Genomic DNA, 21,811 nt, shown 5'->3' on the forward strand with positions numbered 1-21,811 from the left:
GCAAGTTCCACATTGTTCTATTAACTTTGCTATATTAGTTATAAAATAGGCATTCAAGGGAAATTCTCATAATTGCCATAATTGATTAAACAAACTAATCCTTTGGCTACCTGTACATTACACACACACACTCTCTCTCTTCTAGAGAAGTATAGGATACATCTTTGATGAGATTTATAAGATTTTAAAAAATTTTTTATGTGTTGAAAACTAATATTCTCATATAGGCTTTAATTTTGAATACACATTTAAAATTTTTAAATAGTGAATGGAGATGGCTATAAATATAATTCATTTTTAATAACATTCTTATATTTAAAAAATTCCTTCTTTTAAAGACAATTTACTTCATGGTAATTTACTTTATGGTACTTTATGTTCTTTGTTGTTTAAAGGGGAAAATACGTTTGTACAATCTTAAATGTATTCCTTTCTTATAGTAGAATGTTTATTTTTTGAAGCAGAAATACAAGTAGTGAAAACACATGTGATTGAGCTTTGACATTATTATTCGAGGTAGGATGGAAACTGTACAATGCAAATAGAACAGAAATTGAAATCTGTCAGAAATGCCTATCCTGCTATTTAAAGGTATATGTACTTCTATAATTTTCATTCAATAAAGCAATGGAATGTTATTTGTAAATTTCTAAGACATTTAAACTTGCTGTGGTCTGATGAGTTAAATGATCAGGAGCAGATTAATATAGTTTTCTTAAAGCAATGAGAGGAAGTACATATCCTTGAAGGTCACATATAGTTATTTTGTGAAATATGACTGTTTGGGTTCTATGACTTGGACTTTTAAAAATTATGATTTCTGATCACGCGTCTATGTAATAGCAAACTCTTTCTGATGATACAGGAAGTCCTACATGTTGCGGGAGTGGAGATGCAGCTAACGGCTGCGGCATCGTTTTTGACCGTTCTACAGGAAGAATCAGTGTCAATTCATACGTATGCCCACTCTTTCCTCCAAGTCATTCTGTTACATCTGGAGCACAGGGACACAGGTCAGGGGCCTCACGTGCTTAATTATGTATTTATTGATTGTTTCCTGTATGTGGCCATGATGTCCTTTGACTTGTTAGCCTGATGAGGGTAACTGAATGAAGCCACGCTGCCCAGGAGTTGATCTTTAGTATGACTAAAAGTAGCCGTGGCTGTTTCCTTATGAAACCTGCAAAATTCAGTATGCTTGAAAGCTGAAGACCTATTAGTTCATCTTGTGATTTATACTTTTCTTCTTAGATTTTTAAAAATGTTACAACATTTATGTTTATAATATTATCGTACAGCAAAAAGCACATACTTTGGGTTAAAGATATCCCCCCAGTAGTATTGTTTATTTATCTTTTGAGGAAGATTAGCTCTGAGCTAACATCCACCACCAATCCTCCTCTTTTTTGCTGAGGAAGATTGGCCCTGAGCTAACATCCGTGCCCATCTTCCCCTGCTTTATATGTGGGACGCCTACGATAGCATGGCTTGATAAGTGGTGCATAGGTCCGTGCTCGGGATCTGAACCAGTGAACCCTGGGCCGCTGAAGCAGTGTGCGAACTTAACTGCTATACCACTGGGCCAGCACCCTCCCAATATTATTTTTAAAGACAGGTTTTCTAGATGTTGACTAAAATAAAAAATAGAGAAACTTCTTATAGTAGTATTAAAAACAATTATTCCCATTTTATCGTTAAATACTATAGTGACTATTAATGGCTGAATTGAACCTAAATTTGTGAGTGAGATTTAATTTGGCGTGTTTTATCTGTGTCAATCAGGTGTCAGCAACGCATGGTTGGAGACTCTTCTGTCTGTGATAGAAGTATTGCCCAAAGAAACCCTAAGACATGAGGTAACACTTTTCTTTTTTGTAGATAGTAATGAGTGAGTCACTCTAAGGTCTTCTTGATTTTATTTTTGGTAAAAATGGTATTTTTAAAAAGAGTAGAGTTATTTCCCCACTCTGAAAGCAACACATGTTCATTATAGAAAATTTAAGTAATACAGAAAGTAAGAAGAAAACCATGGTTCTGTACTTCACCACTTTTAATGTTCTGATATATTTTCAGTTCAGATTTTTCCGTGTATATGGCTACTATTTGCCATATTAGTGATTGTACTGAATTTATAGACGGTTGTCTTTCACTTATTATTTTCCTATGTGTTTTAAACTTATTTGGTCGTAGCTACAAAATATTTTACCTACTTATTAAACATTGAAGCCTGTTTTCAGTATTTTACTATCAAGGCATTAATGAACATCTCTGTAGAGCTTTTCTTGTTTTTCAGATAATTTCCTTAACTGTAGCTTCCAAAAAAGTGGAATTACTGGGTCAGAGGACATTAATGTTCCTAAGGCTCTTGACTAGCAATATATGAAAATGCCTGTTTGCCTGGACTTTTATCAGCAATAACATTCTGATTTAATTTGATGGGCCAAAAGTGGAATTACGTTTTAATTGGGATTTTTTTGATTATTATGCTGTTCAATATTTTTTCATATATTTATATCAGTTCCATTTCTCTTTTTGGAATTGTCTGATCATATCGTTTGATCATTATTTATATGTGCTATTTATCCGTCAAGGTTGTTAATCCTTTGTTGTTATGTTGCAAGTATTTTTCCCAATTTATTGTTTGCTTTTTAATTTTAATTTGTATTTTCCAAATACCCTTCTCTAAAAGTTTTGGTAAATTAAGATGAGAGAATAGGAAAATTAGAAAAGAATTTTATTCTCTAGTGAAATGGTTTTTCATTCTTTGAACATTATCCCTGTATATATTTATTTTCAAATATGTTATGGGTGAAAAAAACAGTTGTCTGTGAATGAAATGTCCTCTATGGATGTCATGAAAAGTCTTTGTCCTTTCTTTGTCCTCATACAGTTTATGATCCTGTATCAAAGCCTAAATACTTGCTTGAAAATGGGAAGATTTACCCAGTTATAAGGATGTTTGTATACTTGATGCCCAACATCTAGATGATTATACATATTTAAATGTTGAATGTAATGTTGACATGTGTCATTTATATTTTTTGAAGAGTGATATGTAGTAGAATGCAGTTTTTACTCTAGAATGCCATGTATTGTTTAACATGTAATTTTTAAGATTTTAAATAGCTTTTTATTTTACATCAGATCTCTCACTTTTAAGTTATATTTATCATTATGCATTCAGTAATTCTGGCTACTTTCTTGAGAAAAAACACCAGTTGACCCCTTTATTAGAGTCGTGGAATTGAGAACTTGCAGGGATCTTACTGCCGCATACCCTACCTTCCACTTTAATTAGATGATAAACCTCGGGATGAGAAATAGCAAGATTACTTGGGCAAATTGAAGTGCTGGGACCAGAATCAGAATCTGATCTTCATAGTTCTTTAGTCTATCATGCTGTTGAGGTTTTGAGTGTCTAGCATATACAGAATTCAGTATCAGACTTGGGCTGTTGTATTCAAATGACAGAATTACTTAATAGAATCTATCTGAAGCTATAATGTTTTGCATCCCCTTAGGATAAATAAAAAAATTAATCTATATGGAATAAAAATAAATTTCAGGGTATCGGGTACTTAATTTGCTTTTTTCTTTTGAAAATGTGTATTTCACACTTATACTTTATGTGCATACAGATCATTGCAGAATTCACCATAAGCTTTAATTGAATTTTTTGTGACTGTTTTTAATTACATAATTTATCATCATCTGTACCTTAATAACCCAGAAGACAAACAAGGTGATCCAGGTTATAAGCAACTATGCACCGCAAATTAGAATTCAGGTTCTTTAAAAACATTTAGTACATTAAAATATTCTTTAAAGAAAATATCTGACATGAGTGGCAAGAATATGTAAAGTTTTGTTAATTTGTTATCTAAACCTTTTCTCTTTAGATTTTGAATCCACTTGTTTCCAAGGCACAGCTTTCCCAAACAGTCCAGTCTCGTTTAGTTAGTTGTAAAATTTTGGGAAAATTGACCAACAAGTTTGATGCCCATACGTGAGTATTTATGTAGAATTTTTGTCTACTTTTTTCAATTAAATTGATTTAAAATATATAATGACTGTACGATTAACAATTAGGTTTGTTTATTCCATACTGCATGCAAGTTTAGCTGTTTTAACTTTACAGAATATAGAATTCTAAGAAGTCTACTTATTCACAGTCGTTTCTTTTTGAGCTCATGGCTTTTCAAAATCAGTAAGGTTAGCTTTTTCCTATTTTCCATCTTCGTCGTCTCTGTGACGTACCTAGTGTTCTGAGGATAAAACGGTGTTATCTTATAGACTTCAGAAATTGGTAAACATGACGTAAAGATAGTCTTTCTGCTTTCTTCTGTGTTGTGAATTTATTATTTTGAATAGTTTATCTTATTTTGAAGTTTTGTGGAGAATGTTTATAATTCATATGCTATTCTCTGCCCAGATAATAAATATCAAATGGAAAGAATAGAATGTAGTATAATTATGACACAAGAGTAAAATATAAAATTGAAGACTATTTTGGTTGATGGTTGCTGGATTCAGATATTCCACTTGCCTAAGGCCTTTTATCTTAGCTAAGATATTTAACTGCCAATCCAAAACTAACCATTATTTAAAAAAGACCCAGTCATATGTATAATTTACAAGTAGCTGATGATAGCATCCAAATGTAATAACATGTGTAAAAATACAGTGTAGACTCTAAAGCTTTGTATTAAAGTATATGTTATTATTAAGCTAAGCTAAGATTTTGATGGTAATTGAAAATATTAATTATTCTAAAACACTCATCCATTTGCATGTTTCTTTCCTCCCCTTCTAAGCATTAAGAGAGAAATACTTCCCCTGGTAAAATCCCTCTGTCAAGATGTAGAATATGAAGTTCGATCTTGTATGTGTCGACAGTTAGAGAATATAGCTCAGGGCATTGGGTAAGTGTACTTTCAGTTCCTTATGTCACATTCTTATTTCTGTATTGTCAGACATGCGTGTCCTCTTCCATGAAAGCATGCTACTGAAGGGCTGAATTTTATATCATGTTTAAAAATGATCATAACAGCAAGTGCCTCCTGATGTATCTGGATTAAAAGAGATAAAAGTGAAGATGCTTAGCATGGTGGTAGGCATTCAATTAATGTTAATTTCTTTCCTTGTCACCTTAAGTTACTTAGTTATCATCCCAAATGCCTAGATCCAGGCAGGGAAAATGTCCCAATACAGTAGTCCCCGCTTATCCATGGTTTCACTTTATGTGGTTTCAGTTACCTGCAGTCAACTGTGGTCCCAAAATATTAAATGGAAAATTCCAGAAATAAGCAATTCGTAAGTTTTAAATTCCTGCCGTTCTGAGTAAATGGTGAAATCTCGTGCCGTCCTGCTCTATTCTGCCCAGGGTGTAATCATCCCTTTGTCCAGTGTATCCACACTGTGTATACCACCTGCTTGTTAGTCACTTAGTAGCTGTTTGGATTATCAGATCGATTGTTTCGGTATCACAATGCTTGAGTTCAAGTAACCCTTATTTTACTTTTTTTTTAAGATTTTATTTTTTATTTTTCTCCTCAAATCCCCCTGGTACATAGTTGTATGTTTTAGTTGTGGGTCCTTCTAGTTGTGGCATGTGGGATGCCGCCTCAACGTGGCCTGACAAGCGGTGCCATGTCCACGCCCAGGATCTGAACCGGCGAAACCCTGGGCCACCGAGGTGGAGGGTGCTAACTTCACCACCTGGCCACCAGGCCAGCCCCAACCCTTATTTTACTTAATAACGGCCCTAATGCCAACTTTATTATTAGTTTTTGTTGTTAATTTCTTACTGTGCCTAATTTATAAATTAGATATGTATGTATAACAAAAAACAGTACATAAAGGGTTTGGAACTATCTGCTGTTTCAGGCATCCACTGGGGGTCTTGGAGCGTATCCTCCACAGATAAGGGGAGACTGCTGCATAAATCATACTTGGGCTTTAGCTGAAGCATTTCTTTTGGCCGGCAGTTGTATTATTGGGTCATTTCAGATAGAGTTACTAACTGGAAGTCTTGTCTTTGTTTCCTTTGCAACTCCGTGATTCCACTATCTACTTTGTTGCTCTCCTTGCCCTTTGGGTACTGAAGCTCAGAAAGGACGGGCATAGGGCAGGCAGTCTCTTCCCTTCACATATAAAAACTGATCTCATGTTAAGGTCTAAGTATGATATTAAAGGGAGTTTTATCTAAAACCCATCTTGGGAAATAGGTTTTTTTTTTTTTAAGGATCCTAAATTGGTACAAAAAACATTCGAACCTCTCATTTTTAGTAGAAGTTGTACTTATTTCACCTGGTTCTTTGTTTTACAAGCAAGGACAATCAGGTTGTTGCCATTTGTACAATTGCTAATTTTTTAAAAAGTCTGGGCCAATATTTAAGGCTTCAGGAAGAGTTTAGAATGTCACACAGATTCAAGGTAGCATTGTGTCCTCTGTCCTGTGTCCACCCTTGCTGAGTAAGAGCTAAGTGTTATGTTGGAAGCTTAACTTCATCAGAGTAATCAATTCCCTAATTTTGATCTCAGAGCCAACTTCTTTCTGATAGGTCTTCTTAGGCTAGGCTGACTCTGCATCATTGTGGATTGTGGATAGTTAATTCAGTCTTGCCCAGATCTGGGCTCCTTAACTAAGATCAGAACTAAGATTCATATTCTTTACTCTCCCTTTGATAAATATATAAAACCAAGGGGAGGTGCATACTTTTTTCTTTCAGCGTTGGAAAGTAGGAAGATTGTTAAGATCTGATAGCCATCAAGAGGAATTTCCTGCAGTGGAGGCTTAGATGAAGCCCTGAGTTAGGTGAAGGGAATTGGGAAGCGATAACTTCAGAGACTCCTGCTGATGTGATAGAGAGCAACCACCCTCTCCTGCACTGGGAGTCAAGTTTAAGGCATTTGGGAGCGACAAGTGCTGGGAAGAGATCCAAGAACAGTACCGACATGGGTTTGTAATTTTGTATTTGCTGGCAGGGGAAGAATTACTGACCACCTTGGTTTAACCAGAAATGAGCACTATTATTCATTAGTAAGGTGATTAATAAAATGATCAGGAAGCAAAATTAAGAGATTCTTCTCAAGCTGGCATATCCATATGAAAGAAGAGCTGCAAAACACTGGAAAGCTAACTAGGGATTGTGCACCAGCTTGGGATCAAAGAGGACAATTCTTAGAATAATCAGATTAATAGTGAATAGTGTTATGAAGAGGTCGTACACATTCATTATAGGAAAAAATTGTGCTGAATAGACCCCTCCTTGTACAGGGATGACTAAAGAGAAAAGCAAACATGGGATCTACGAAAAGATCCTTCAGTGTTAGAGGGAAAGAGCATACAGCACTCAGATTGGAAAGGGAGAACATACTTTTGAAAAAGTTGATCAAACTTCTAATGCTGGTAATGTGGAAAACAAGATAACCTGAAAATCCCGCCATTACAATATCTGACAAAATTTGATGTCTGTTCATGATAAGAACTCTCAGGAAGCTAGGGGTGAAGGGAACTTCCTTAATCTGGTACAGGGCATGTATGGAAAACCTACAGCGAATGTCGTACTTAATGGTGGATATCGAGTGCTTTCCCCTGAGGTAAGAACTGGGCAAGGATAGTGTCCATCACTTCTTTTCAGCGCTGTACTGGAGGTTCTAGCTATGGAAATAAGGCAAGAAAACAAAACCAAAAAAGTCTAAAGATCTGAAAGGAAGAAGTGAAATGATTTTTATTTGTAGATGACATCACTGTTTACAAAGAAAATCCTCAGTAATTTAGAAAATAGCTATTAAAACTTATGCATTTAAGGACATTGCAGGATACAAGGTTAATATACAAAAATCCATTGTGTTTTTATATACTAGCAGAAGATATTTAGGAAATGAAAATTTAAAAATTCCATTTATAATAAATTTAACAAAAGATGTGCAAGACTTCTACACTGAAAAACTACAGAACAGTGTTGAGAGAAATTTTAAAAAAACAGATAAATACTATATTCATGGATGAGAAGACAATGCCGTTAATGTTGTTAAAATCTCATTTCTCCCCAAATTGATCTAGCAGTTCAATGCAATCTCCACCAAAATGGGGCTGTTTTGTAGAAAAACTGATTCTAAAATTTGTGTGGAAATACAGATGACTTAGAATAGCCAAACAATCCAAAAAAAAATTACAAACACCTTATATTACCTGTTTTCAAGACTTAACAGTAAAGTTACAGTAATCAGGTACACGTAATGTTGGTGAAAAGATAGATGTATAGATCCGTGGAACAGAAAGAGAGAGTCCAGAAACAGACCCAGACATATGTGGCCAGTTGGTTTTCAGCAGAGCGCCAGAGTGATTCAATGAGGAAAGGAAAAGTCTTCCCAAAACATGGTTCTGGGATACCTGGATGTTCATAAGAGAAAAAATGAACATTGATGGACTCTCACCTCACACCGTAGAAAGATTAAGTTGAAATCTGTCAGAGACCTAAATGTAAAAGCTGAAACTATAAAGCTCCTTGAAGAAAATATAGAAGAAAATCTTGCAACTTTGGGGTAGGAAAGGATTATTTAGATAAAAATCATGAACCATGAAAGAAAATTGTGATAATTGGACTTCATCAAAAAAACCTTTTGCTCTTCAAAACAAAAAGTCAACAAAACAACGTATGTTAACAAAGCAGAAAGTTTTCCATTCCCAGAATGGAAAACTATTCACAATACATATATCAAGCTAGTATCCAGAATATATAAAGATCTGTTACAACTCAATAATGCAGAACTTTTATAAACAATCCAGATAAGAAAAGAGCAGTACATTTGAACAGACACGTATTGCAAAAACAATAGTGAAATACTACTTTTGCCTTGAAATTGTAAAAGTTAATGATAAGTCTGCGTTGTTGGGCCAGAGTGTATTCTCTCATCTGTTACTCCACCTCCCCTTTCTGTTTCCTGTATTTGATGAATGTTTGTGAACTACTGATAATGCCAGCATATCTGTATCTGTATGATCTAGATTAATTTCTTACAATTTTTGACCCTCCAGTTGCTCATGTCCTTGTTTTAGACCTGTACTGTCCAGTATGGTAGGCACTAGCCATGTGTGGCTTTTTAAATTTCAATTAAGTAAAATGAAATAAAATTAAAACTTCAGTTCCTCAGTTGTACTGACCTCATTTTAAATGCTCGTTAGATACATGTGGCTACCTTATTAGACAGTACAGATTATAAATATTTCCATCATAGCAGATGGGTGCTTGACAGCATTGTCTTAGAGTCTTTGCACTCTGTCCTGAATTTTTTAGATTTTCTTCAGCACTTACTGACTTTCTTGAACTCTATCAAATTATAATTCATGCCATCTTCCATCTTGTACCTAAGAAAGCTGGCCATATCAAAAGCCTCCCCTTTATGAGAGTGTGTGTCATTGTGATGACATCTTATCGTGGTGAATAAGCAAAAACAAAGTATTGAATAATGCATTTGTGATTCTATTATAAATATTATATATCCTCTAAAAGCATTTATATTGTGTTTTGTTCTTTTAGAGGGAGCATCTAGTGTCATATATCATTCTTCTATATATAAGTTAGTAATGTCATGTTTTAGGTAAATGAAAAAATAATTTGTCCCCCAAAATCTAGGTAAAAAGATTTTGTTTGAGTTTCTATAAGTACTACTAAGTTTTTCTAATTTGTTTAGATCATTTGTTGAAGTTGCTTAAAATGGAAAACTATATTATAATTAATGAAGTTTAATATGAACCAGTCATTAAGATTTCTATAGGTGATAATATTGTGCTGGGGAACTTGAATTGATTTAAGTAATTATGCAATGACTATTAATGTTTCTTACGTTTATATCTTGCTTTCCCAATCAGACTACCAGCTTCTGGAGAGCAGGAGCCATATCTTTATGATTTTTCCTGTTTTATACAGCAACTAGCTCAGTGACTTGCTCTTAGTAAGTTCTTGATACAAATGTATTGATTTGATTTATTTTCTTCTATTGCTTATTGTGCAGGACAGAACTTACAAAAAGTGTGGTGCTCCCTGAATTAATAGAACTCTCTAGGGATGAGGGCAGCAGTGTGCGGCTTGCAGCTTTTGAAACTTTGGTTAATCTGCTTGACATATTTGATACAGGTAAGTCTTCTTGTGGACACATTTTTGCTTTTGAAAGCAAGGTTTTCCCATATAATTTCTATCACTAATAAGGAGTAAAGGTAGATGCAGAACAGGAGCTGGCCCGGTGGCGCAGCGGCTAAGTGCACATGTTCTGCTTCTGTGGCCCAGGGTTTGCTGGTTCGGATCCTGGGTGCGGACATGGCACTGCTTGGCAAGCCGTGCTGTGGTAGGCGTCCCACATATAAAGTAGAGGAAGATGGCCATGGTTGTTAGCTCAGGGCCAGTCTTCCTCAGCAAAAAGAGGAGGATTGGCAGCAGTTAGCTCAGCGCTAATCTTCCTCAAAAAGCAAAAATCAAAAAAAAAAGTAGATGGACAACAGAATTTCTTATGTTAAGTTTTATGATGAATGTCGAGCCTCCCTTCCGCTCTTTCTTTTTCTGGTCTTTTCTCTTTTGGTGCCTTCTCTGCTGCCACTTCTACGCTCATGTCCCCAGTGTTGCTATGTATTCCACACCTTTCCCTTTTCTCTCGTCGACATTTAACTGACTTGTGGGTAGGCCTAAGGATTTGACTGGGTAATTAGCCTTTAACTTACTCAACTAATTGACCCTAAGACAGATCTTGACTAAAACAAAGTCTAAATTAACTTCCCCTCCCTAATATTTTAATGCTGGAAATCCCATGGCCATAGGAGGAGAAATTGGGATGGGGTATTTGAGTGGGAATGGATAAGGAGGCATCTCTTAGTGTTGTGCAAATCAAATCACGAAGACAACTTGCTGCCTTCCTGAGCGTGTGACTACATTCTTGACTTGCTGGATGTCAGATTGTCAGTAAATATTTACTATTTTGATAGGGTGAAATTCGGAGGGTAAATGTCAGGTACTCAGGTGCAAAACTCTGTTGTGTACTTACAGGATTCCGTTTACTTGGATTAACATTTTAGCTGAACTAGGAGAGCCTCTTAAAGATGATTGCACTGTGGGCAGTAGTTATGGATGGATGTTATGGAGCAGTCATTTAGGCTATCAGATGAGCCAGAGGAGGAGAAGCTGCGATATGTGAGGAAGGAATGAATGAATGACTCTCCTCGTCCAGATAATGGGGCATCCCCCCCAGGCGTCCAAACTAGGAACCTTGTCGTCATCTCTGATCTCTTCCCTTTCACTGCCCCACAGTTGGGGATCACAGATCAGGGCCTAACCTGTGTCTGTGGCTTTATTTCCTTCCATTCTTTCCCACTCCTCTGGTGTCTGGTGCTCCAGCCGCACCTGACATTACTTATCGTACCAAATTCTTTCATACCTCTAGCCCTTCCACATTCTGTTTTCTCTCCCTATTTTTTCCCCCTTCCTTCTGTTTTTATGCTAGCCAGCTTCCCCTTCAGTGCTCAGTTCAAGTACAGTTTCCTCCATGACATCTTTCCAAATCCCTTATACCAGGGTTGGCAAACTATGGCCTATGGGCCAAGTCCCGCTGCCACGTGTTTTTGTAAATAAAGCTTATTGGGACGTAGCCCTGCCCACTTGTTTACGTGTTGTCTGTAGCTGTTTTTGGACTACAGTGACAGAGTAGTTGCGACAGATAAACTGCAAAGCCTGGAACATGTACAAAAATAGTTTGCAGACCCTTGTCTTATACCAACTCTTAAAATAGTGGTCACGTTGTCTTATGATATTTATTGTGGCTGGCTTCTTTGCTAGTCTGAGTTTCTCAAGTTCAGAGACCATTTCTCATTTGTCTTTCTACTTCTACTTAATATAATGCTTGTTCTGTAAGAAGTTCAATAAATGTCGAGCGAACATCTAGTTAAAACAGTAGATGTGGTACTGAAATGTGAGGATAACAACAGTAATAACAATATACTAATAAGCCTGTTTGTTTCAGCACTTTACTTAGTATTGTCAGACCCCAAATAAAGCACTGATTCATTTCTGAAAGTTTAAGAGAACTGTGGGAAATTTAGAGAGTATTTACAATCAAGAATTAAATATTGCTAATACATCAGCCTAAGCAGACATACTCAAAAAATCAATCAACTTTTAAAGACAAATTTTTAAAGAAAGTTTATTTTTAAGAAATAAAAGTGAGGAATTTCCATATGCAGAACATACTGTAAGCTAACAATTTCTATCAACAGTGAAATGATAAAATGGGCTTAAGCTGCAGCACGGTGTGAGATGCATGCAGAAGAGAATAAGAAAGATTTCCTGCTTCTGCTGCTCACCTATTTATGTTAGTGGTATTAGGATTCTTTTGGTTGTTCAGTCTCAAAACCTCAGTCATCTTAGCTTTTTAACTTGCAGCCACTCTTAGCATTCTATTCCCCATGATATGAAGCCTAAACCCCTCAGCCTGGCTTTGAAGTTCTTGATAATTTCGACTCTCCTCTCACCCCTTCTTCACCACACACCTCCATCGTCATTGTTTTCAGGCATTTTCTATTACTATGTGGCTAATTTGGTAATTTTTATTTCTCAATTTGTGTCTGTGTATTAATTACCACACATGCAGTGTGGGCAACTCGTTCTAAAGTATGTTTTATTTTGTTTTGTTTTCCAGATGACAGAAGTCAAACTATACTTCCCTTAGTGAAATCATTTTGTGAAAAATCTTTCAAAGCAGATGAATCAATTCTTATTTCCTTATCTTTCCATTTAGGAAAACTATGCCATGGACTATATGGTATGACATTTCCTAAGAATTTCTAGGTTATAGTTTTTCCCTTTTTCTTCTACCTTAACCCCTAAACTTCAGCTCTTCAGTTGTAAAACCTATCCTTGTGTCTAAAATCTTAAGAGATCTTAGAATTTTGCTAGCATAATTTAGAACACATTTAGGAATGAGTTTTTCACTAGTAGAATCTGTTTGAAAGAACGAGACAGTGAAATAGGCATAACCCTTTAAGTTTATGAATATTTTATATTTATGTATTAGTTGGTATGTGATAATAGAAGCTTGGATGTGTTAACTGTTGGTGCATAGTAAGTGTACCCTTATTAGCCATTTGTTGAATAATTAATATATCATGTGAGAAGTTCAGCTTAGAATGTAGAATAATATCCCTAACTCTTGGCATTTTGAACATATTACTCAGTTCTTAGCTTACGATAATAATGTAAGTATCAATTAAGTTGTAACCATCTAGCATAGTAAAACATTTTTTATATGGACTGTAGACTTTGAATGGCCGGTTAAAAAAATGTATTGCAATACATGATGAGTTCCTGGCTCCCTAAGATAGTCAATGAATGTGGAAACAGTCCGTTGATCAAAAATATTTTGAGGGGCCGGCCCGGTGGCGCAGCGGTTAAGTTCGTACGTTCCGCTTCTTGGCTGCCCTGGGTTCGCTGGTTCGGATCCCGGGTGTAGACATGGCACCACTTGGCACACCATGCTGTGGTAGGCGTCCCACATATAAAGTAGAGGAAGATGTGCACGGATGCTCAGGGCCAGGCTCCCTTAGCAAAAAGAGGAGGACTGGCAGTAGTTAGCTCAGGGCTAATCCTCCTCAAAAAAAAAAAATTTGAATTTCCTTTGCCATCTTTCAGATTCAATTTTTAAGCTCCTTCTCTGCAGACACATATGCATGCCTTTTCTGCAGGCAGTTTTAGAATATTTACCATAAGTAAACGGCAGTAATGGCCACAGTATTGTTGCTGTAGTGACTTGTTAGTGGTCTACAGCATGATGCATGCTGCAGAAATTAATGCAGGCATAATTCCTGCATTTCATGGTTTATACTATTGAAATTAAAGTTAAAATATTATTAAAATTAACATAAAAGAATAGACCCATTAGATTTCTTCATAATAGTTACTCTTTTCACCTTGTCACTTTTATCTATGATCTCTAACTATTTATTTAAATATTTGGTTCCAATTATGTTTGTGTTGTACTTTACTCTTCTCTTTTTGATTTTGGTTTTCAATTAAACTGTTGAGCAAAGGTTTTACATTTGTTTTAGGAATTTTTACTCCAGATCAACACTTGAGATTTTTGGAGTTTTATAAGAAACTTTGTACATTGGGTTTGCAACAAGAAAATGGACATAATGAAAACCAGATTCCAACCCAAATCCTCGAGCAGGAGAAGAAATATATTTCAGTACGGAAGAACTGTGCTTATAACTTTCCGGTAATAAATTATGTATTTGTATCCACTAAACATTTTGATTATAACTTAAAAATATGCGAATAGATAGCATTAAGAAGTATTGCCATATTCGACGCTTGCTGCTCAGCATTGTGTTTGGTATAAATAGTGGGTACCAAGTAAATACTGGTGTAATTTACATTTATCTCTGTGTATAAATCAGAATTATATGCATGCATTTGGATCTTTCAAATATGATTTCTAACTGAACTGTGATTCAGAGGATGTGATTTCAGTTTATCTGAAATGATTATAATTTTAGGTATTGACCCACGTTTTTCTCTCCTTCACATTCATCTTCTCCCTTCCACCTCCACCAGGCCATGATTGTTTTCGTTGATCCTAAAAACTTCCACATGGAACTCTATTCTACATTCTTCTGCCTTTGTCATGACCCTGAAGTACCAGTCAGATACACTATCGCTATTTGCTTTTATGAAGTAAGTCTGAAGAAGTGATACCACTTTACATGTGTTGTTAATTCGACCTAGGTGTACTGGATGTTTTTTTTAAATATTTTGTACACTTCTGTTTACAGATTTATTATAAAATATAGGTTCCATATGTCTTTCATATTCTGATCCTAAATCTTATTTTAAAATTCCCGTAATTCTCTTTTTAGAATGTTCACAGAATTCATATACATAAATATATTATATTCGTTTGTCATTTATTAATCCATCCATCCAATATATCTATACTTTAAGCCAGACATTGTGGTGTGGATGTGGGTGTTGCAGATTTGGAAGTAAAATCAGTTTTTATATGCTTTATAATCTTCATGTTGAACTTTCCACCTAAACTTAAGAACAAATGGAAATTTGAGAGAGAGATTATTTAAATAGCTCATGTTTCATGAGCATAGCTTTTAGAGTCAGCTGTTACAACAACTCTCCATAATGTAAGAGCAAAAGTGGATTTAAAGTTTTGTGGTGAAAGTAATTAACTGTTTAACCCTTGGTGAAATTGGGGGCGTGTTTCTTGAATGACTGCAAAGTGTGTGTATGCTGTAGTTGCAGCAAAATGTGTAAACTAGAACTTGTCCACTTCAAAACCGTCACATAAAAATTTCTTTATAATAAAGTATTTCCTTTCTTTATAAGAAGTATGATAAATGTTCTTTTTCTCAATGAGCATATTTCATCCCCTTCCTTGCACAGTGTTCCTACATCAAAGCATTGTTAGATTAGCTGAAAGTGTGCAGGATATCCATAACATCGTTATACATGTTACTTAAGATTCTTTTGGCTATTGAGTGATAGTGTTTGCCTCTTTTGAATAACATTGTTTTTTTTTAAAGATTGGCACCTGAGCTAACAGCTGTTGCCAATCTTCTTTTTTTTTTTTCCTGCTTTTTTCTCCCCAATTCCCCCAGTACATAGTTGTATATTTTAGTCGTGGGTTCTTCTAGCTGTGGCATGTGGGACGCCACCTCAGCATGGCCTCATGAGCGGTGCCATGTCCGCGCCCAGGATCCGAACTGGTGAAACCCTGGGCCGCTGAAGTGGAGTACGCGAACTTAACCACTAGGCCACGGGGCCGGCGCCTGAATAACATTGTTTTCTGGTGTGAATGAAATAAATGTTCATTGTGCAAAATCTAGGAAATATTCCCTTTAAGTTAATTATCATAATTAACTTAAATTAATTAAAATAATCCCAGTGTTGCATAGTCAAGTCATCTTTGTAAATGTGTGTATAGAAATTTGCTTTTGGAGGAGAAGAAGGCGCAGAGGGCACTGGCTGGCCGAGTGAAATATTCGTCTTCAATATGTGTTAACTGGGTGTGTGGGCTTGGTTACCATGTGTGCTTGGATTTGTCTAGATGAGTGGTCTCCAGAGATGGTTGCGTGAGATTAGAGTCTGAGAATGCCATGTTTATGAAATGGGAGAGTTTCTATTTATGTTTACTTTTGTCTCATCCATTTAATATTTCATTTTAATTTGTGTTTTATAGTGGGCGTAATATGTTAGCATCATAAGAATGAACATATTGAAATATGTGTACAAAACTATTTCATTGATAGTAGTGAGTTTGGAAATCATTGATCAAGCCATTTACTGGATGGCTAATTTCCATTTTCTGACAATCATACTATATAGGTAGGCTGATAATGATACTCCATAAAATAAATGGTTAGTCTAGGTTTACCCTTTTAAATTATGAAAATCCACTGATGGATTTAAATTTTCCTAACAGTGTTATTGCTAGATTTTGATAATTACTTTAGTATGTTCTGACTTTGTTTTTCGGAAAAATATTTTGAAAATATTTTCAACAAGTCAAAACAACTCTGTAGAACAAAGATGTTTAAAACATTTTATTTATCCAGGAACACTTTTTTCAAATTAAAAAAAGTATGTTAAAAAAAAAAAGCAGGAGGTGAATTAGAAACTGGTGAATCTACCATTGTGTCTTTCCGGAGGGAAGAATCCCCTGTTCGCAGAGGAGCTGGATTAGTCTGGACTCTCCCAGCTCCTTTCCTGTCGGTTGGAGTCTTTGATGGGGAACGTCTTCCATGTTTGCTTGGGTGGGAATCCTCTCTATCCCTCTGTCAGTATAAACCTTCCACAGCGCTGGCCCTCTCTGGAAAGCTCTGAATTGCGATGAATGCTCATATGCCTGGGATGTCCTGAAAGACGTCCTTTTTTGCTGTTTGCTGCTTAAAGCCTTTAAAATGTGAACTAGAGGCATCCGTGGGCTTATTATTGCTTGTGATATGAACGTTATGACTGATAAATCCCTTCTTCTGCACTTCCCACCCCATATGTGCACTTCCGCACCCTCATATGTCTACACACTCCAGTGTGTTATGAAGCAGACTAAAAAGCTGGTTATGTATGCAATTAATTTTTCTAGAAATTCAATTTTATACTTATGTTGTAACTTAGTCTCGTTTTAGAAGAAGTATCAGGGATGTATTTTAAAGATTACTGTTATAACCTTTGTATGTCTAGTAGTCTCAAACCTGAGAGACTTTATTGCTACATTTTAGGTGTCTAAACTTCTGAATTCTGGAGTATATTTAATACACAAAGAACTGATAACGTTGTTACAAGACGAATCACTGGAGGTAATGTCTTCTTACTCTTGGATTTCACTTCTTTTGTGTGAAGTCTGAATATGTTAGTGCCTTTTCTCCCCTGCTTCTTGGCAATTGCACAAACTCTTTCATCTGACGAGCCCCAGAGGCTTCAAGTCAATGTATCACTGTATCATAGACTGGAAATTGGGAAGGTGTTTAAAAAGCATTAGGTTTTAAAGAATATATGTATATTTATTTGATAAAGTTTTGGAAATGCCGGAAAATAGACAGACAGAAGAATACTTTTACTTCCAATCACTGTTACTATTTTGTTATATTTTTCATTTTCTGTTTTTTCTATATAAAGGTTTTTATTTCACACAATTGTAATCGTATGTTGTATCACATTTTATGTATATATTTTTCTCTTAGCATCGTTTGGGGAGTATACTTGTGAAGGCTTTGAAATACCTTATTTTGATACTGCGTTTAGTGTATGCTGTTCACCTAAATGCTAACTGGCTTGCCAAAGCTCACCTCATCAACATCTAGACGTCCCTGAGGGTGTCAGCTGACTTCAGCTGCTTTTCAGAAGTTGGGAGGCAGTTTCTGAGCGTGTTGTTGTAGAAGGAGCCGCCTCAGATCTAGACTGTTTGAACAGTATCACGAGGCAGATATACTGATCCCTTTTCAAAGGTAGTTTAATCAAGGCAGTTGATCATGTTTCTAAGACCTTCCAGCAAGAAGATGGCAAAGTAAGAAAATAGAAACCCCCAAAATGTTATTTGGTAAATAACACTATTTCTGTGTAGAAATTGACCTGTGAAGTAAACTAATTTAAGATTAGAAAAATGTAATCATCACCATAAGAGTAATAAATATTTCTATTAAAAGGTACTGGATGCTCTTATAGATCATCTTCCAGAGATCCTGGAACTTATGTCTACTGGTGGAGAAAGCAGCGTGCAAGAAAATAAGGTAAATCCCGTGTATGTAAAAAGTTTCTGCATGTCGTAAGCATTACCTTACTCTGCAGAGTTGTTGTGAGGCATCCATGAAAGAGTGCATGGAAAACATTTGAAGTAGTGCTGGCCACATAGCGGTAAATGTGTGCTGGAGTTTGAGCAGCTTGAATTTCCTCCACAATTCTTATATTACCATGATTCTTACTTATTGTCCTTAGGGTTTATATTCATATTTTCAGTTTTTATTAGCATTAATTATTATTTCAAGAATAGCAACTGGTGAGGACAAAAAGGGTGGGAATTTAGAAGGTCAAAGTTTGCTGACAGTGAAATATAATAAATTTTACTTTAATTAGAAAGGTTGTGAGTCCCAGTCTCTATTTCAAAGTTTTGTTTCCAGTAACCATAAATTTTGCTAATGGATTTTTTTAAACTATTTGATTTCACCAGATAATTATCTCCCTGTGACAACTGAGATGCCTCCTAAGTTCTGAAACCAGCAAGAGTGTTGTAAGGCTGAATGATTTGACCGAATGCTGCACTGGATTTATTTAATTATCATTGATTCTTTTGATGTGTTTTCCTTTCCAGTTATTGTCTCTTCCTGACTTGATTCCAGCCCTCACGGCCGCTGAGCAGCGAGCTGCAGCCTCCTTAAAATGGAGAACTCACGAGAAGCTCCTACAGAAATATGCCTGTCTGCCACATGTCATATCAAGTGATCAGATTTACTATCGTTTCTTGCAAAGAATGTTCACAATCATGATGACAAATGTGAGCCCAACGCTTTTTATCTTATTATTCTTTTGAACTTGCACCTGATTTTGGAATATGCGAATTCTTCACAGTCTTGAAATAGTACAACAAGCTCAGTTTGTTCCGTTGTGCCTGGAGGGAAGTTCTCTTCCCGGGTCCCTGAGGAGGGAACTCGGGTTTGCCTTTGCTTCTCCGCTTTGGTCATCTTCTGCCTAGCTGGAGAGAGGAGTGAACGGGTGGTACCCTCGCGTACCCTGGGTCTATATACTGCCAGGAAGAGGGTAAACAGACTCACTTCAAACTTGGGACAGTTCTTCTCCAGAGGAAGGTTGGCAGGGTCAGTGGTCCCCACTCAGAGTACCTCCTGCCCTGACGTACACCTTTTACGTATCTCGGCCTCAGTGCTACCTCAACGATGCCCTTTTGTCAAGGCCTCCTTTAAGCTCCTTAATATTAGTTTGTTCCTTTTTCTTTTATAGCACCTAAAGAGTGGCTGTGTAACAGATAAAGTTTGTACCAAAACCTGGGTGCCCTACTATGGATGGCCTTAACTTAGCGTCAGAAGCAGGGGGCCAGTGTGGGGTGGGGAGTTGTACTCAAACTTCCCATAGAGTAAGTTGTCTCCCTTTTTCACAGAAATTTCCAGAGAAGATTATTAAATTCTCATTCTTCTCAATAAAAGGGAGATAATGAAATCTAGTAACCATCTCAAAAGCCCAAAATCAGTTTTAGCTTCAAAGATTAGAAAGAGAAAAAATGACATTATTGGTGTCATTTACAACTTAAATTAAAAAAAATAGGTATACATCTCATGAACTAACATCTCTACAAGTTTATTTCATATATCAAAGCAAAGCCTAGAGGTTGAAGTTTACAGTATAGAGGGACAATCTTAAAAAGTAATATTGACAACAATAACGTCCTTATCAGAGGACAGTGCGTGAATGTACTACCTAGGCAGTGTCACATAAAACTGAGCAGAATTTATTGATTACTTTATTTGGCAGTTGCTTATTTGAGTGTCTACTATGTGTCAGGCACTGTGCTAAGGGCTGGGGATATAGGAGTGAACAAGACAGACAGAATCCTACTCTAATGGAGCTTATGTTCTAAAGTGGTGGTGATATAGGAAGTGATAAATAATAAAATAAAATAAATACATTAACAGGTGGTGATGAGTGCTGTGAAGTTTGATCTTAATTGTTTGTCTCAACCTCACTACTTAGTAGGCATATTTGTGTTTAGAAAGCTGAGAATAGATCATTATTCCTTATTTTTGGTGTCTCATCAGGAAAGAGAAATGATTTACAACATAGGATGTGAACAAAATACTTTTAAACCTGAGACATTTGTTTTATGTTTTCTTTTACAAGGAGGTAATTCCACACTCAGAAGGAAATACTTGATTATTATAGAACATTTTCCGTGATTAAAGAAGACATGTATATTCTGTTTCAACATTCTCTGGAGAAAAGAAACATTTATATACTTAGTTCCATACCTGATGGCCGTAATATTCGTTCATTCATTTAACAAAATTTCCTGAGCACTTACTATGTGCCAAGCATTGTCCTGGATGCTAGGAATACCATAGTGAATGAAGGAGACAGAGGGCATCTTCTCAGAGGACCTTACGTTCGCTGGAGATAGGAGTAAACACTCACATACATATGTAGTGTGTCGGGGCCGAGAAGTCCAGTGAAGCAGCTTCGGGGGGAAGAGAGTGATGGAGGGTAGTGGGATGCTGCTGTGGATCTCATGGTCAGGAAAAAGTCCTCTCTGATCAAGTGTGCTTCATGCAGAGGCTTGAACAAAGTAAGCGCGTGACCACGTGGACGTCTGAAGGACAAGTGGTCCAGGCAAAGGTGATAGTGAGTGAAAGGTGTGTTTTGGGCTATGCTTGGTTGTGTGAAGAGCAGCAAGGAACAGTGTGGCGAGTAGTAGAGAGAGGTGAGGCTAGAGAGGTAGCTGGGTCCACAGCACTTGGCGCTTGAAAGCCATGATGTAGGATCTAGATTGTATTCTCTGATACAGGGGAAATCTTTGCAAGGTTTTGAGTAGAGGAATGACATAAGCCAACTTGTTTTCCCCTACTTTTGTTGTGAAAAAATTTTAGAGATACTGAAAGGCAGAGAAAATACTGTAATGAACTCTTATATACCCATCACCTAGATACAACGATTGTTAACGTTTTCCCATATTTGTTTTTTCTATTTCATTGGACTGAAGAATTTTAAATTGTAGATGTCAATATATTTCATCTCTAAAAATTTCAATATTCATCTCTAAAAGAGGACATTCTTCTATATAATCACACTAGTTTTACTTTTAACAAAAGGAATAACTATTGTTTAATTCCATTTCATATCCAGTCCATATTAAAATTTTACTAGTTATCCCCCAAATGTATTTTACAATAGTTTTATTCCATATAGGATCCAAGTAAGATCTATGCATTGCCTTTGATTGTTACATCTGTTAATTCTCTTTTAACCCACAGTAGGTCCCTCTTCCCCTTTTCCTCACTTTTCTTGCTGTTGAACTTTGGAAAAGACCTGGTCAGCTGTCCTGTGGAATATCTCAACTCTGCATTTGTCAGGTTGCTGTTTCATGGTGTTAACTGGTTCATCAATTCTCCAGAGTTCTTGTAACCTGGAAGTTAGATCGAGGGGCTTGCTGAGTTGTAGGTTAAACATTTGGCAAGAATACTTCATAAATGCTGCTATGTATTTCATGTTGTGTCGTATCTGGATGGTTGTCTCTCTGTAAGTGAGCTAAGAGCGGT

The 21,811-nt window shown here is 36.3% G+C and overlaps 1 protein-coding gene across 4 annotated transcripts in view; it reads left to right on the forward strand.

Moving 5' to 3' along the window:
• The window catches only part of PPP4R4 (protein phosphatase 4 regulatory subunit 4), a 107,838-nt gene that overhangs the window by 53,659 nt on the left and 32,368 nt on the right, over positions 1–21,811 (forward strand). For all 4 annotated transcript variants that reach the window (XR_011533114.1, XM_070594490.1, XM_070594489.1 and 1 more), the window contains 11 exons: positions 866–1,013; positions 1,783–1,856; positions 3,900–4,006; positions 4,815–4,922; positions 10,021–10,142; positions 12,688–12,810; positions 14,093–14,262; positions 14,601–14,720; positions 17,276–17,353; positions 18,200–18,283; positions 18,862–19,044. Coding sequence is in view for 3 of the 4 variants with exons in the window: in XM_070594490.1 (XP_070450591.1) it covers positions 866–1,013; positions 1,783–1,856; positions 3,900–4,006; positions 4,815–4,922; positions 10,021–10,142; positions 12,688–12,810; positions 14,093–14,262; positions 14,601–14,720; positions 17,276–17,353; positions 18,200–18,283; positions 18,862–19,044 (1,317 nt within the window). In the remaining variant the exon portion in view is untranslated. The remainder of the gene's footprint in view (positions 1–865; positions 1,014–1,782; positions 1,857–3,899; positions 4,007–4,814; positions 4,923–10,020; positions 10,143–12,687; positions 12,811–14,092; positions 14,263–14,600; positions 14,721–17,275; positions 17,354–18,199; positions 18,284–18,861; positions 19,045–21,811) is intronic.

The sequence above is a fragment of the Equus przewalskii genome, chromosome 25, assembly GCF_037783145.1.
Source record: "Equus przewalskii isolate Varuska chromosome 25, EquPr2, whole genome shotgun sequence".
Taxonomy (NCBI): Eukaryota; Metazoa; Chordata; class Mammalia; order Perissodactyla; family Equidae; genus Equus; species Equus przewalskii.